Source organism: Trichoplusia ni, chromosome 10 (assembly GCF_003590095.1).
Source record: "Trichoplusia ni isolate ovarian cell line Hi5 chromosome 10, tn1, whole genome shotgun sequence".
In the NCBI taxonomy this organism is placed as follows: domain Eukaryota; kingdom Metazoa; phylum Arthropoda; class Insecta; order Lepidoptera; family Noctuidae; genus Trichoplusia; species Trichoplusia ni.
In genome coordinates, this window is record NC_039487.1 from 8503986 (window position 1) to 8522170 (window position 18185).

An 18185-nucleotide genomic window follows, 5' to 3' on the forward strand; every position below is an offset into this window, starting at 1 on the left:
GCTAAACAATTTAAACTGTAGTGAAAACTGGGGTGACTCTGATTACTTGAAAAAATAACCAACTTTTAATTATTATTGAAATTTGCATAAACCATGGATAACAAGAAGTAGGTATTTCATAAATTGAATAATTAATAATCGGACGCAACCCGAGTCATAATATGTCACCAATACCGGTTGTGTTAAAACCGGCTATTCCGGTAAATAAGCGTGAGTTAACAATTATTAAATAAATAATGTATGAATCCGCCTCACGAAAATTATTATACATAATAAATATAATAATTAATAATGCATATATCCGGTATTATATGAAGATTCTACTAACGTGTCTTTAATCAACTTGAGATATACAACAATATGTGATCACGTAATCTGTAACAAATTCACTGTAATTGATTTGGACGACTCAACATTAAAAAAATTCAGAACTGTTTAGGGAAGTAAATACAATCTTAAATCTAGGTGATAACAACGTTGATAAACGGTCACAAGCATCATTTGTGACGAACGTAAGACCCACTTTCTGTAGATCTCCGCGCTTTGATAAGGCCAAAAGGTCGAATTATAAAGAGTTACTTAGTCAGAAAATTAGTAAACTCTGCTTCTCCTATCGTTTGAAATTCATTGTTCTGTATCTGAAAATGACAACTATTCGTATCGAAACTCGCAAGAAGTTACGCTTTCTAAAAACTCAAGAATTATAGTACCCCATTGACGTTTAGTTTTCACCTGACAATGTTCTAAAGAAGTGATTCTATCTACTTTTAGCATGGAACGAAGTACAACCAGCCAGTCTACCGTTCCTGCCGTCCCGCCTCGGTGACGCCAATGAGTTCGGGGACACTTCTGACATCAGGATCCCGATTGAGATCATGAGAGGGCGAGTCCGGGAAGGCGTTCCTCCACCGCTGTGCGCCGGGAGATGTGTTGCACCGCCAACAGGCCCAGTGTGTGCCTTTGACGCTACGGGTACAGCTAGAACTTTTGCTACGCTGTGTGAGCTAGAAGCTGTGTCGTGTCGCGAAAGCACGTGTAAGTTAACTCTATATGTTTCATGTTTATCTCAATACTCAAACCCGAGCGTGCTAAACTTATATGTCCGACATTTCTATGCCATGTTTCACCCATGAGTCAAGGTTTTGTACAATAGCTTTTCCTTAATAACAGTCAAGCCCTTTAAGAAACAATGACATCAGAAATTTACACGCCTTAATATTATTCAACTGTAAATAATGCTTACAATTTTCCTGTTCCAGATTACGCAATCACCAGTCTTGGAGAATGCTGATATAGATGCAACATGCAGAGTGCTTAGTTCTTAAATTAGTTTAACTGTTCCTGGCAATGTGTAGACAACATTAAAGGTTTATTTAGACGAGGCAAAAATATAGCGAAAAGTTGCGAATGCACAAAATGCACTCTTTAGGAATAAGTAGATAAAATCCTCACCTACCTATACCAGTAAAATTAAATACTGTAAACTATTAATAATTATGATTGTAATATTGCATAGGTTACAAGAAAGAAATAGAAGAAAAAGAGCAAATACTCCTTTATGATTTCCTACTTTTTGGTGTAACATATTCTGCCTACACATTGTCGATTAAACAGGCATAATGAACCGCTTAACTACAGACACATTAAGCTTTACCATACGTATTACCTATGATAAATAGTAGGAGACGTGTATATGCCTGAACACTCGAAATTGTTTATTGTAGATATCATTATCTTCTAAATTATTCATCAGAATGTACTTACCCATGTCGCCAATGACTTTCGTTTTATGTTTTGCTTATCAATCATCAAAGTCTATATTGAATGTCGTAATTCATGTCACATATTACTTAATCGTCACTTTCCACCATTTTAAATTATACCACATGCAAAATTAATTAAAATTATTTCACAACTATTACGGTATACACACAAAATATTTGAAAATCAGAAATATAACATTCAAATGCCGCTCAAAGCTGTTCGATTTTCGAACAAGAGCCCTTCACATTTTATTTTATTTTTTAAGGTGCCTGTTCTATTGTTTACGAAATTTAAATTTCAAATACCTGCGGCCAGGAACTTATTGTAAAAAGGATATATATTTTGATTTTAATCGATTATCAAATATAGCCCTTGTGAGAGGCAATAAAAGAGAATATATATTTAATTTACGGATTATGTTTTTACATCATAACATTCGAAATTATGAAATATTTGGCTTTAATGACAATATTACGTGAAGGGCTGCAACTAAGGGGTTTTCTAAACTCCAAATCCATGTTCATAAATAAATGTTGAATACATTATTTTACTCGTTACTTTATTATAAGCACAAAGACTTTGGTCCAAAAGTTCCTAAAATTCAAAATTCTAATATTTCTTTAAGAAATTTATTAGTATGTAAGTAGCTATAAAATTAACGCCAAAGTCATGTTCAAATAAATATTTTAGTAACTCTTGTATCTTGTAAGTTTATTCAGTAAGTCATTATTTTTATTTATTGTACAAAGTACGAATTATAATGTCATGCTATGACCTTAATAATGGTATTAGCAGCGTCATCATAATAGACGAAATTTAGATTCAATAAAGATTTAACAAGAATAATTAGTCTGTTTATTTTTTTTTTACTAACTGAACTATACCTTCCCGTTTCCTTCATCCAATGGCACTCAAATCTAATTAATTCATTAGTTCCTGAGTTCCAAGTCTCAAAATGTAAGAGAAATACTTAAGTAAGTAGTAAAAGGATTATATTCACTTAGTGTGGGTTTCAGCAAAGTTAAGTCGCGTATCTACATGCCAGTAGTGTCATAAAAGGCGCTTAACAACTCGGCATACAACTTAAGTATTATATTTGAGACTGAATATAGCACAATCTAATTAATGAACTCTGTCCATTTTTATACGACCTTCATATTTTCTTTATGTTTTGGCTTGTAAACCATTTTACTTTCGACAAACTTTTTTTATTTGATGAAATCTGCGACAGTAGGTAACATTCATGTTCTCGATACAAAGTATCATTAGCAATAGTTTACCTAGATTTTTTCATCTAATATTTTCTCTTGCAACGCAGGACAGACTCTGCACTCTCTCTCCATCTCTTTCTGTGCTATGGTACTCTTAGTTTAATTGCAGGAGTAAAGCTTGCAAGCATTTAAATGATGCTTAATAAAACTACCAAATGTCATGATAATAATTTCCCGTTTATATTTAAACTTGCCTTCAAAAGTTAATCATTTCTCACCTTAAAGTAATTTACTAACGCGCTACTATTGCCTCCAACGTACCCCTGTTCCGAGTTGTTATTCTACGGGCGACAAGCAGTCTATACGTCTGCAACTAGGCCACCAATGTCACGACTGTCGCCCTATTGACACCGAATCTAGGTAATGTCGTGTGTGCAGTAAACAAATGATAATCGAATGATAAACATCGTTATCCATTTTATGTGACATGTTTATGGCACGTTTTGAAATGTCATGTGACATGCAATAAATACTAGGTTTTGCTTTATTGCTGTATTCTATTTAACCTCAAAGATCGCGTTTATTATGTTCTATGGAATTGATCTTATTACTGTGTTGTAGCTATACAAACGTAGTAGTTTAGAAGGTTGAGAGGTTTAGTAGAAATCTTCTCAATTAGCCTCTTTCGTGTGCAGCTTTGAGTACTTTATCGGACGAAGTTGACGAAACAATGGTAACAGGTCTTACAACTTGTTTATTCTCTTTTATATTAACACTATAGTAACGAGCATCCAGAACGTACTTCATCGCCTCAATGATGTCTAAATATGTAATATTTAATATTTATAAAAAAAGTTAACAAATCTTTTTAATGTCTTCAAGCCGCACAGGATTTAAACGATAGCCTCCAGTCTACACTCATTGGTTTACTTCGCAAACACTAAACCAGGACACATTCTAATTTCTCAAAGTGAAAAGCTCTTGTCAAGTTTGGTCTTTACAAATTCTTAGTCTTAAAGGAGCGCCAACGTTTTGCTGTAAAGCGCTTTCTCAAAGGCTAGGGTGGAAAGGAGCTCGTGAAAAATAAATGAAGACTCCGCTTGTAGTGTTAGGTTGGTGTTACTTTAAGTTCTAAACATCTGTTCTCCTTTATAAGATAAGTTTACTTGTAACAATGCTAAGGGTTTTTAAGGGCTTACTTTTTGAGATCATTATCATTTTAATAAGTATTTGTAGAACCTTATAATTCTTTTAACAGGGATAAGAATCTTGCAGACCTGTGACAGTGGATTAAAAAGAAAGTGAAAAATAAACGATGTCTTTATTTTTTAAACATTCATATTGTTTGCAAAAAAGTCATTCTCATTAGAATATTTACTTTATTATCAATTTATCAAACCAACATAATGAAAACGAATGTTTATGACCGCTTAAGTTTTTTTTAATAGTATAGATGTAGCTTGCGCTATAATAGTAGTCTATGCCTATAGATTAATATTTCATAATCTATAATGGACCTCTTTTCAGGAAAATAAAAGGTATCAAAGAAAATTATTGTGACTTAATCATTTAATGCACGAATGAAATTAAAAATAAAGATATACGGGTACAATCCGATCTAAAATTCTACATTAATCACAGCTTCTTTGATGTTAGTCGACAAGCAAGGATCAAATAAGTTTTCTTATATAAAATACAGTTATAAAATCTTTTAACAAATTAAAGGGCTTTTTCTCTTTTGCGTGTTTAAGAGAGACGGATGCCATCAGAGCCGGGACACTCTCCTTTGCTGATCTTGGAAAGCGCTGAAAAGGAAAAATACATAATATTAAAAATTTGATTTATTAAATATAAAAATCGTTTTATTTACCGCTATTTCTTAAACATTTACAAACTAGATATATAAGGATTTATTTTAAGGGAATATAGGAGGAAGATATATAAGGAGGTATATAATAAGTGCTATACCAGTCATCATAGATTCGATTCCCACCCATTTGTTTTAAATATAATCATTATTTATGAATGAGTAAAAAAAGGAAATGATTAATTATGCCGTGCAAATATGAAACCTGTTATATCCTAGTTAATATTATGTATAAACAGTGAAAAGAAATGCCTTAAAAAATAAACAAACATTTATAATTAAAACGTTACTATTCGATTATTTAAACTTGTTCATCACAAATATTTGTCATTTACACAAAAAATAGAAATTTTCAATGTCTATGTGTAACATAACCATATTAACAACTGAATCACCTTACAATTGATGAAGATTGGTCAGTGGAACAGTCACAAATCCAGTGTTGAAAACCTAAATATACAGCAGCCTTTTTTCTGTCATTGCGTTCAAATAAAAATACTATCAATCGTAAGTTGGATCTAGAACAATTTTAATTTCATTAAACCTAAAATAACTAAGACGTCGTACTACAGAGCGTTCAGCGTAGAGCTGCATCTCGCTTCAATAAACACAAGACTAATAATTATAAATTTCGACGGGCAGGCTGGTTAGTGGCTCTGCCTGCTATACCGGAGTTCGTTCGTTCGATTCCTACCTAGAGAAATGCAAAATAGATGCAGAACTATTGCATATTACGTGTGTAAAATATGTAGGCTATAATACTGTAAGATACTGCTATGACGAGCTCGTGGCTGTGCTATAACCGCATAAGTGATTCGATCACAGGTTAAGCTATGCTTGACGCGGTTGGTCCGTAGATGGGTGACCATCTTTGTCATAGCGAGTTCCTCCGTGTTTCGGAAGGCACGTTAAATTGTGGGTACCGGCTGTTATTCCTACATCTTTGACAGCCGTTACAGGTACATAGTCAGAAGCTTGAAAAGTCTGACAGCCAGTCTAACCAAGGGGTGTCGTGTTGCCCAGGTAACTGGGTTGAGGAGGTCAGATAGGCAGTCGCTCCTTGTCAAACACTGGTACTCAGCTGAAACCGGTTTGACTGGTAGCCGACCCCAACATAGTTGGGAAAAGGCTAGGCCGATGATGACTGCTATGTAGGCCAGTTCCTATTTTCCTAAGATTTCCAGAAAGTTATGGTATTTCTACACATGGTTATATAAGTAAATTGTCATTCAGTCGCCGCTCACTGTTTATTAGGTGGACTCAACCACATGATTCATAATCCGGTCAAGTCTGGTTAGCACAATAGTTGCCATTACATTTACATTACTTGTCACAGTTCGGTGATCTCGCACCAGTTTTAAAACAACATTGTAATGTCAATTCAACTCAAATTTGCGCGCGGCGTCATATGTATGTGGTTGGCTCTGTATATACACAGTGTCGTTGTGTTCTAACACAGCTTTGATGGTGTGTCACCGTCACACAAATTGAAGCTTCCATAATAAACAGTCGCTGTCAATCGCACGCACACATAGCCTCGCGAGCACAAATGAGTTGAACTATCAGTACAATAATCTCGCTTTAGTGTGAATAGATTGCTGGGTATAATTCTCCATCGAATTAAAGCCTTTGTTGTCTATATTGTCATGGTTTTCCTGTTTACTTTTTGTGGTATGTTTAACATTGTTACGCATTTGGTAACAACCTTTTTTGTAAATATAACTTTCTCATATTTTTGGTCGATGACGACATCAGTTACGTAATGGGGTCAGTTAATTAACTGGCACGTATTTACGTGCAGAATACAATTAAGTCTTGGTGATCGGTAGTATTCATTCTTTATTTTACATCTGGTATGTTGTTTTAATTGGAATGATAAGTTTCACAAAATTAACTTTATGAGTGTGTCTGTCAAATGCTAATTTGTTACTATTTAAAGATCTTTACTGTAACAATATACTGGAATTACAACAAGCAATGCTAGTTATTTGTTTAAAAACTGCTAACAGTAAGTGCAAGTCCATTTTTAAAAACATGGTCATAAAACATCACTATTTTAATTATTTTAAAGCCAATGCTATCGCTTTGCACTCTTTTATAAATGTTGACAAAAATAAAGCCAAATATAAAAAATCATAACATAATCAAGTAAAAAATATTGAACTTTCATAAAAACTGATAACTTTTAATCTCCCTATTCTTAACTCAGTTCAACTGTAATTAAAAACATGAAGATATGTAATTAAATAACAAAAACAAGAGAGGAGCATCAATTTTGTGAAAACACTACTGTATTCGATTCAAAATCAAAAAATAGAAGCTCATTGTTTTTCATTTAGGCATGGCCAATTTCAGCCATAGTTGAGAAATACTTAAATTTCCTTGTATTATGCAAGTACACTAGTTCTTTTTTTTGTTAAGTTATTAGTAGTACCATCTAATATCTTTATTTAGAAGAACGTGCTATTTGTTTTGCACCTATTTAATTCGTTTAATTCGTACGTATTTTTATGAAGAATCTATGCATAATAATGTCTTATTAATGTTACTCTACATTACTTATTTCATCTTATGCACTGTGATATTGCAATTTCAAGTGCGTATTGCACATACAATAGTATCAACTTTATAGATAGATACTAAAAATAGTAAAAATCCTACGGTTATTTACTATTTACATTGTTTTTTCAAGCATTAAAAACGGATAAAGTGAACAACTAACAAAGGTTGAAATAAAGCGCAAACATAGATGCAGAGGAGTATCCAAAAACATATTTATGTACATATATTTTTGTAACCTTGCCTTGTTACGGAAAACAATAGCATTCTGGGAACATACCACGTTTTTTACATCCAATTAGTCAGAACGCTAAAGCCTTGAATTCCATAATCAGATATGTTACTTTGTAGGATATAAAAAAATATAATTCCATTCTATGCTACGTTAAGCTCGTATGCTGATAAAATCTTCAAAACTAAAGTTAAGAGTAATAAATAGTGGACGATTTGATTTTTTCGCAACAGCACTTCACTTTTTGCCTACAATGTTCTAAAAATACCAAACAAATAGCTTCTCTTCGACGTTTTCACTAAACACCAGCGAAAACTCTTTTTAGTACCTACAGATTTATGAAGTTAGCCTGAGCTCAGGCCTGGACCTTATTTAAAAAGATCTGCATACAGGTGGGTAGTATGCTGTATTAAAGTAAAGCTAGAATAAAACCTCCTTTCTTGAATACTCACTTTCTTTATGCTCGCAGTTGTAGTTGTTCATGACGCACTCGTTACCGAAGGACTTGGGTTTCTCTCCCTGTTTGCCGGCGCAGATGGGCTCCAACTTCTGTGAGGTGCAGTCGTGCATGCAGGCCTTCTTGCGAGCGGCTTCTGCCTTTAATTGCTTCAAGTCTGGCTTGTCGGGACGGCAGGATACTGCCACCAGCACCAACGCTGAAAAATTTAGGTCAAATCATAAATTGATTGTACAAAACTAGTAGTTTTGTTTGTTCTTCATATGCAAATTTGATTATTCTTTGTTAATTATTTAATTGGATGTAACCGACTTTCATATAACCTAAGAGACTGATATAAGCAATTAAATAAATCATAAAAAAGCTTCACTCTTTTTACTGATTTGTTCAAAGGAGGATTTGATCATCAGTTTACAGCTACCAAGACTAGTTCAAGCAATACAATTCAATTACCCAAGTCGAATTCAAGCCAGTTTCTCACGTGTGCTAAAATAACTTGTTCTACTGCAATTACTATTTATTTAAATTAGCCTCGAAACGTGTAGGTATTAGTCACTCTATAAGGATGAGGTAAAACCAGTTTTATAATAACTTTCGGGGATTTCAAAACAATAAAAATGACGATTACGCTACCTCGCCTTAACAAAATATGTGTAAAGTAAGACATATTTGGATGCGAGCTGTAATTCAGATTGCGTCATGTTAATGGCTGTAAGGAGGTACATCAGCATAAACAAAAGAGATTTTAATATAAAATGAACTTTAAAAAAATGTGGTGATTAATTTTTAAGACCTTTTTTTCTATAGGATTATTTCATTTTATTATTTATGTTGTATTTTTTATTAGTTCTTTCTCAGTTTATTTAGTTGGAAGATTAGATATAGACGATTCCCGTTTTCTGCTGAAACCGGTAAGAATGGAAACAAATCCTAACATATTTTGGACCAAAGGCTAGCAAAAGAAATACTGCGTAACTTCTCTGGAGATAGGTAGTATTAATAATTCCAACTTTTATATAATCTCAAAAGATAATCCAAACACGTATAATTTTCAAATTGTAACCTCATTATCTAATTTGTTTCCCTAACAAACAGGAAACGGCTGGTCCTCATCATGTAATCAAGTCAAAGGAGTGTCGTAGGCGCTTGACGTGACCTTACACAGACCATTAAGGTCGTAAAATGTTCATCTAGATAATGACAGGAAGAAGGACCACTTTGGAGCAATGAGCACCGGTTCTCCGAGACACACCGTGACGTATACTTTCGTATGAATTGTAATTTGACGGGTCTGTAATTCGCACTTCTTTTAGTATGGAGAATGAGAAAAGGTAAATTGTTGAGATTAATTTCATGATCGTCAGTCTTTGCTCTCTCATTATAAATAGTACCTACTTAGGTTTCAATATTTTATGTCTAGTCCATAGGGTCTACTACCAGTTCATAAAGTAATATTAATATAGTTGTGGAATCCTGACACATTTTAATGCGCAGCGTAAAGAGGTACCCCCTGTTTCAGAGTCATCCACTAAACAAAAGGAGAAAACGTCGGGGTACTTACTATTATATCATCTGTGGTAATGGGATGGCAAAATTCAAAGTTTCAAACGAGAAATTCAACCGTTAATCTTGTTTAACAAATGTTTTCTTTGTACCTTTGTTTGTATAATTTGAACTTAAGTAAATCATACTAAAAGGACTTTCTTCCTTCAGAAAAACTAGCCACAACGATTGCGATAAAACTTAAATCATGTATATTTGTTGTGTAGTCGTACAAAAGAAAGCAACTGTCAAAATATGTTAAGCTTCAGTTAACAGTCTAACATAAAGTTACTTTCAAAATATAAACGAAACAATGTACAATTACCAACCTAGCTCTATCGCTGATATACTTTAAACTATGAAGAAATCACGTAGATAACATGAACAGTGCAGTAACTAATATTTATTTCGTAGACTGATATACAACTTTGAAACCAACGGATGTGTTACGGAAGCAAAAAAAACTGTCTGAATCAAGTCAGGAAAAAAACAAATCTGATGTCATGCAGGTCTCAAACAAATGAATAACAATAGAGATTATTCGAGACTTTTCTTTTAAAAAGGTCAATATACCAACCTATCATATTGATAATAAATGTGGAAATATTATTAAATTAAGTTGTTTTGCAACTTACCGAAAACAAACAAAGTAGCTGCCTTCATTTTAATAGCAATCACAATTCTGCGTACGTCGGACACTACAAGCGAACTGAACAGAGAGCGCGAGCCAATCCTCTTTATATCACCTCGCGGAGAGCTCCACAAATGGTCATGATGGATGCAAATCTTAACTCCCCATACATTACCACTTGTACAAGCACATTCTCTTAATCCTTTACATAAAAACAGCAATCTATTGCGAATGAAACAGGTGCCGTTATTATCTACGGGTCAACGTGTTTGATTTGCTAGCGAATTGGTAGAGTTCATTGCTTTGTGGAAACTAGGTATGCTAAACCTGCCTATAAGTAGATGTTTGTAGAATCTTATACAAAGAGGATAAGTGTAATACACGTTTTAAGGAAAATGTTTTCAAAAACGTTATCTGGTTTGAGACGAGGTGAATAAAATTGAACTTATTTATAAAAATACGAGCAATCACATTCTAAACTACTACCATTCTTGCTAATAAAAAAGATTTCAAAGTACCATAGGAACCAGCTAAACTAGACGCTATTTTCCAATTCAATTTCAATTGCAAATAGATTACAATGATAAATGGTCATTCGAGTGAATAATTCAATTTCATTCCTTGAATAGGTGTTATTCCGTTTCGCACAAATTAAAACTGTTTGCCAGAATGATGAAAATCGCAACTTTTGTATGATAGACGACTTATATTTATTGCAGTTGACGCCATTATCAGAAAATTATTTTCTAATAAGAAAGTCAATTAAACTAATAAGCATTCTTAGAATCATTTTGTTTTTACTAACAGGACTTTTCTATACTCCGTCAACTCTGTGTAATATATTTAATTTAACATTTTATTACTGCTGGATAGTTCAAAAGATTTTTGATATCAGTCTATTTACTTTGCTGTAATTAATTTCTTTCAACTTTTTGGAGCGACATCTGTTATTGAGTAGCGGAATTTGTTTCATATTGAGCTATGAGGTTTCATCAATCGTCAAGAGATGGCGCTACACCAAGGCAAACGTGATAAATCTTATTCCAAAATTGTGAGCGCAACGAAATCGGAAACCTTTCCTGATCAAACTATTAACTGTCATGTGTGTAATAATGAAGGGGCACTATACTTTTATATTTTGTTCAAACCAATTACTTCGTCTAGAATCTTCGGTGTCAGAGCTTTTGTCGTGGACATAAATATTACTATGGTTCGAAACTACCTTTTGCCATTTGATACATAATTTTATAGACAGTATCTAGCGTTAAATCGACAATCATTTGTTTCATCTTTTGAACCATAATTTTAAGAATTAAAAATAGCTCATTGTATGTTTTTTGCGTTAATGATTTAATGATATTGTCATAAACTGGTATAAATAAATAATACAACACCTGTTTCATATAAACATCTTTTTTTATTCCAACTTATAACCATACATAATATACACAGTACAAAAAAAAACTTCCTAATACAGCAATAAGGACAAAAAGAAATTGTCACTATCGTTTTGTAACATAACCAAATTGAGAAATCTAGTAATAGGATAAACTTATCTACATGCCGTGTTGTAATGTACAATGCTTCGAGCGAATACGTTTATTTATTTCAATACAATAACTTAAAAGTATACAATTCTTAATATGTACTCGATGGAATTCGAATTAAAATTTACACAATACATACATATCACTATAGCTACAATTAAGCTGTAAATAACCTGAAGAGTTTTATTTGTATTTCAATTAAGGAACATAAAACATATCCACATCTCAACGATATCACCATAATCAGACTAATTTACATTGCACATACTCCGATCGCGACCGTCGGACTAAATCACATTTCGAGTACACTTACACACATAACTGGTACACAATCGACTCGGACGCTTAACAATGGCATCTTATACACGAAACGGCGCACAGCGCGTATCATACTCGCTCCCAATCTTACGTTAAATGCGGAACTTAGCAATTAATGTTACGTTCGAGGTTGAGATCAAATGCGGGAGGGCCGCTCGTCTTCACTTGGCTTCGGCGAGCGCCTCCTCTAGGCAGCACAGAGAATCCTTTACCGCGTGGTACACAATATTCTTAATCTGTAGCTTATCTTCTTTATTAGAGTGCTGGCGAGACAACCGTCTAAACTGTTGCGCGAGCTCGAAACACCGAGAGACGTTCTCGGGCGACACGAAGTCCTCGGCAACCTTGATGCAGTCTAGAAGGTTCCTCACTTGATGCGGCGCGCCCGCCGGGATGAACACGGCGTCGCCGGGGCACTGCAGGATGGCGTAGCCCTCCACTCCGTACTCCCGGTACAGGCGCTCGCGCAGCGCGGCGTCCAGGTACCAAGTCTGATCGTGCACGGGGTCATGTTGAGGTAGAGGTCTCGCTCCACGCTCTAATTCAGCTCGGACTAGGAAATCACGGATTTTATCGGCATCCTTAGCAGCATAGATGTGCCAGAGCGCGGCGGGCGGCTTGACCCTGGCGCGGCGGCGGGACAGCACGTCGACGCCGGCCTCCTCGGCCGCACGCGCCGCCTCCCGCGCTCGCTCCTGCGCGTCGCCGGGCGCGCTGGCGTGCACCATGACGTTGACGGCGTCGCTCACGTCCAGGTGCAGGTTGGTGGTCCCGCCCGCGCCGCCGTACGCCGTGTACATCTTGGGTCCGAGGTCGGGTCGCACGAAGCACTCCGGTAGCCGCGCGGCCAGATTTAGTTTTCCGGTGCGAGATGTGTATTCGCTGAGGGGTAACGCCCGCATTAGGTCGTCGAAGCGCGCCGGGAGGAGTTCCGCAAAGTCTTCGCCCGGCGGCCAGTCTTTCAGTTTAAGCACCATTGGGGCACCGCGTTCGTCACGTAACCGCTTAGCGGCTAGATCAAATCCATCCCAGAATTTCCTACCCAGTTGATACGGCACTACTAAACCGGACGCACAATTCACCAAGTCGACACGAGTGTCACCGAAGTCACGAGAGAAACTCTCGGGACTCCATAAGTCTTTATCGAGAATGGTTGATACGTCTGAGACTAGAACTGGTTGACCACGTTTCCACTGGTCCTGCAATGAAGGAAAAAGGCATTAGTAGAGTACCAAGTAATTGTTTTTTTTTATTCATTTGATATAATACGCGTTTATATTATTTTAACGTATAAAGTAGTCTAAAATTCATGACAAATGTATATTTACCTGGAATGGTTTATAATTGCCAGGATGCATGGGGTCAGTAAGGTGCAGCAGCTTGCCGTCGCAGAGCCACGCATGCGGGACGTCGGGGTAGAGCAGCTTGGACTCCGTGAGCGTCATGATGCGTATGGGCAGCTCCTCCCGGCTGCGGCCGCTGCGGTCGTACCGCTTCACAACATTGGCCAGCGCGAATGGTTTCACCTCGCCGTCTTCGTCCTTCTTCTCTTCAACGACGCTAGATATAACGTCATCAAGGATATCGCTCTTGTTCTTCTTTTGTTTTTTCTTAGGTTGTGTTTCACCACCCTCTGGCGCCGGCCGGATGAGCAGTTCTCGTAGTGTGGAGAAGTTGCCGCCTTCCTCTGAATCGGAAGAACTAGATTCTGATTTTTCGTCTTCAGCTTCAGTCTTGAGCGGCAGGTCAGACAGCCAGCTAACGACTGAGCTGCCGGTTTTGCCGTTTTCTGACTTAACCGGCGACGAGCCGTTGGCGGGCGCCGTTTCCTCTTTAACATCCTCCTTTTTAACATTCTGTAAAGAAGAAAAACAATTAAGAAATGGGTTACACAACTTTTCTTTCGTTTGATTGTAGTTGTTGTTTTTTTGTTATTGCACTGTGACCGAGAATGTATGGCAATCGCTTTTGCCATGTGTTCTTATTTGTCAAAAAATGATCCGAAAATTTCAGAAACAGCAGGAAATGCCACGAACTAAAGTGTGTAATACATTACGTATGAGTGTTTACCTTAAGCAGCGCCTTGGCGAGCAGGCGCCTGGCCGTGGCCTTGGTGTTGGGCGCGGGCGCGGGCGCGGCCCCGCAGGCGCAGGGCGGCAGCGAGAAGGCGGAGCGCAGGGCGTGCGCGCGCGCCGCCGCCGCGCCCAGCGCGCCGCCCGCCGCGATCTGCGTCAGCAGCAGCCGCCGCGCCGGGTGCGCGCCGCCCGACGTGCACGTCAGCCAACTGGGGACATACCACTACTTAGTATTGCATACACTACGACTAGAATAGGGGCACGGTTTTATTTGTCCTTCGATGTTCAAGTGGCATAAACACATATATTATGACACAATATGGTCATATTATACAAAAATGTGTTTGTCTATTGGTTTAATTAATACTTAAAAAGTTTATAATAGTGGACTCACCCGAATGAATCCCTCTCGCCGTTGCTGTTTGCATTCGCGGTATTATTCGTTTCAGTTGTAACGCTGGCAGTTTCGCCGCCGGATGTCCGAGACTATAAACATAAAAACAATATTTATAAATAAATGTATTCACAATGGTTACAATGGGAACCCACAAATCTTCGGTAGGTCAATTGATTGGTGAAGTTATCATGATAATATTTACCTTATAACAGTCCAAACAAACGACGAAGCCACATTTGCCGCAAGTCCAATGGAAGTTGAACAAGGTAGTTTCGCAAACATCGCACATTTCTCTAACACCCTGTACGACTCGCTTCCATGCTATCGTCTTATCTGTAAAAGAGAACACAATTGTAAGTGCATGTCTACATAAATGTACAGTGGTGTCAACAAACAACAATTGACAATGTAAAGAGTATTTACCATCATTTAAGTGATGGGATTCAGCCTCCTTCTCCTGTTGTAGCAGTTCACAGAACTGGTCTCCGATCTCCCTCAGAAGGAAGCAACTCATCTCGATATCTAACTCAGCAGCGCCAGCGGAAGACGATAGCCATAGCTTTTTGTCATCCTGTAGACAAAACAAGTTAAATATTATTATTTGCAACACAATTAGATTAATAACAAAAATAAATTAATTTAGAAGTAAATTAATGGTAGCATATATTATAAATTTCATGTTTATAACTCACCTCTTCAGCGTCTTTGTAGGGATCCGAGAAGCCGGCGATAGCCAGCTGTCTGTTTTTGGCGTACTTCAGTCTTCTGAACGCGTAGAAACGGCAAAAGATGTTGGGCATGTCTTTGTCGCGCTGCGCAGGTGACCAGCGGCACTCGCGGCACTTGGCGAGGCGCGGCGCCACCTCGAAGCACGGCCCGTTCTGCAGGAAGCTGTCGGGCGCCGCGCGCGAGGCGGGCGAGCCGGCCGCCGCGCGCCGCGGAGGCTCGTCCCGCCGCCGCCCGCCGCGCCCGCCGCCGCGCGTCCTTCTGCCTCGCGCTCGGCCTGCACCGCCGCGACGGCTAGACGTGCTACCGCTTCCGCTCCCGCTACCGCCGGAGTCAGAGTCTTTGTCGTCACTCTCCTTATCGCTTTCACTCCCACTTTCAGAAGCCTTCTTCCTTTTAGACTCGTCGCTAGCTTTTCGTGCGACTGCACCCTTTTTCCGTTTAGCTTTTGGTGGCTTACGCTTCGGGGGTGCTGTAGATTCACGGTCGGAGCTCGAGCTGTCTTCTTCGGCGTCATCGACGCGTCCGTTAGCTTCCTTTGGCTTTCTCGGCTTTGAAGTTTTACGCGCACCGCGCTGGATTGACTTGGCAGCTACGGGCACGACTATATTTGAACTTGAATCGTCAGGTTCTGATACTCTTGTAATCGTCATAGGTAAGGTTATACACGTGCCGCCACCTCCTGAACAATCACCCTCACCGATTGGTGCGGTTTCGTGTCTCTGTAGCCAGGCCTTCTTGCCGAGATGTCGGACAGGCGCACCGCTAGCCCCATCGCGTGGGGACTGGGCTGCCTTCGCCGCGGAATCTTCAGTACCGGGCGTTACGGGTGGCGTGGCCGGCGGCGCGGGTGGCGTGGGGGCCGGCGGCGGCGCTGCTGCGGCCGGGGGTGACGCGGCCACAGGGGGGACGGGTGTCGCCGGCGCTGGACTCGCCGCCGGCGTTAGGTGTGGGGCTGGGGACGCTCCAGCAGCTCGCTCTGGCGTTGCCACGCTACCATCAGCAGACGGAACTCGCACGTCACAAGGTGGGCCTGGCGCCTGTGGCGCTGGTTCAGATCCGTGAGGAGTCCGACCAGCACCAGCGGCCGCCGCAATCAAGGGTTCAGGCGCTGGTGGTTCTTCAAGTCTTCTCCGTTTGGCGTCGGCTTCAGGGGTATCTGTTGCACCACGACGTCTTGGCGACAGACGGTCAGGGTCATCACGCACCATACCCAGATCTAACGGCTGCAGCTGGCAAGGCGACGTAGAATTGGAGTCTACGACCGCGCGTTGTGGAGGACGCGGCTCGGGGGTACGCGAATGTGCGGGAGGAGGTGGCCGGGTGCGTTGTGCGTAGGGCGGTGGGTACGGGACCGGGGGCTGCTCTACCTTGGCGTGTGGCATGGGAGGTTCGACAGCGACAGCGTAATGTGCTGGACCGGGTCCTGGTCCCGGTGAATTGCACGGAGGCTTGCCATATATGTGTGGTGGCGCAGGACTCGACACCTTCGGTTTGACAGGGGGTGGTACTGTTTGGTAATACGCGGGAGACCGCGGAGGCGGGGGTTGGTACATCCGCCGTGCATTTTTGTCTTGTGCGGGCAGAGCAGCGTGTGGCGATGTCTGCAACGTCGGATGCGGGTGTGGCGGCGCATGTGGTGATGGACCCGTCCTGTATGTTCTTGATGGAAGGTAATGTGGGTTGGGCTCACTCCGAGGTTTGCTCGGGTAAGGATGCTTCTGTTCGAGGTGAATTTGTTTGGGATCGTGCTTTACTATCACAGAGTTCTTCTCGGGGACTAACGGTGGCGGCGCCGGTAGGTGTTGGTCCTTGAGTTTGTCATATCGATAGGGAGGATAGTTGTAGGGAGCGAAGTTAGGTTCCCCCTTAGGTAAGGACGGGTGGGACGTGGATTTGTCTGGTTTAGTAGGGATGGAAATGCGGGCGTGTTGAGAGTGGTAGTCCGCGGGCGAGGTGGCTGGCGGCCGGGTGGAGGGGTGCGCGGGATGCGACGGGTGCGCGGGGTGCGAGGGCGGGTGTCCGGGCGGGGAGTAGTACGCGCGCTCGCTGGGCGGCGCACGCAGGCGCTCGTGTTCCGGCGCGGGCGCACCGCGACTCGACCCCAAGCTGTGCAGTAGCGACCACGACATGCGCTCCCGCTGCATAAAAATAATAACAACGTCAAAATTCGTATTTTTTTAAATGGAATTCAAAATAAATTGTGTTTTATATTCTCCTGATAAGTACCTTCTGATTCGCCAGCCTGAGAGATTCCTCAAAATGTCTTGAAACTAATTTGGAAGCGGCATTTTCTTGATCCCTCCTTTCTTTGTCTTCCCTCTCTTGTTTCTCCCTCTCCCTTTCCCTTTCTCTCTCCCTCTCTCGTTCCTGTTCTATCCGTTCTCTCTCTTTTCTCTCTTTCTGTTGCTTCTCCAGCATTTCTCGTTGCTCCTGTTCCCTTCGATCTCTGCGAAAAGAAAATTAGTTGGTTAAAAATTGTCTTCTTAATTAGTCATGGCCGTCATGGGTATTTAGACAAATAACATTAATTGTATTAAAAATCCTATCATACACAAAACCATCATCTTATAATTAAAAAACACTAATAAATGACTCATCATAACCGTCAATTGGTGTCACCGTTTATTTCAATTGTATCCAATTGACTGTCTACAATTCTACATTCACTTACATAACAGCTGTTACTTGGCTAAGTATTTCAAGACGAGCTCAGTTAGTTAGGTAAGACCTGCGTCTACGCAACTTTCCCGAGTGACGCGATGACATTAAGTGGGTCAAGGTCATTCTGACACGTTGAAGTAAATAAAAATACAAGTACACTTTGCTAAATTACAATTTCATGAGAATGACTTCCAC

General features: G+C 39.9%; 2 protein-coding genes across 2 annotated transcripts in view; both read right to left on the reverse strand.

Annotated features, from left to right (window-relative positions):
- Positions 1-4521: 4521 nt before the first annotated feature.
- Positions 4522-10375, reverse strand: LOC113498246. The gene is made up of 3 exons (XM_026878190.1): positions 10268-10375; positions 8086-8289; positions 4522-4780 (listed from the first exon to the last, which is right to left on the reverse strand). Exons 1-3 carry the CDS (start codon positions 10293-10295, stop codon positions 4722-4724), a joined length of 291 nt encoding a protein of 96 aa, XP_026733991.1. The 5' UTR covers positions 10296-10375; the 3' UTR covers positions 4522-4721.
- A 1285-nt stretch (positions 10376-11660) lies between these two features.
- Positions 11661-18185, reverse strand: part of LOC113498243 (lysine-specific demethylase 3A-like) — a 155968-nt gene continuing 149443 nt past the window's right edge. The window contains exons 10-17 of the mRNA XM_026878185.1: positions 17556-17775; positions 15293-17467; positions 15024-15171; positions 14803-14933; positions 14598-14689; positions 14199-14412; positions 13457-13984; positions 11661-13327 (exon numbers count right to left, since the gene is read on the reverse strand). Coding sequence (XP_026733986.1) covers positions 12290-13327; positions 13457-13984; positions 14199-14412; positions 14598-14689; positions 14803-14933; positions 15024-15171; positions 15293-17467; positions 17556-17775 — 4546 coding nt within the window. The 3' untranslated portion in view covers positions 11661-12289. The remainder of the gene's footprint in view (positions 13328-13456; positions 13985-14198; positions 14413-14597; positions 14690-14802; positions 14934-15023; positions 15172-15292; positions 17468-17555; positions 17776-18185) is intronic.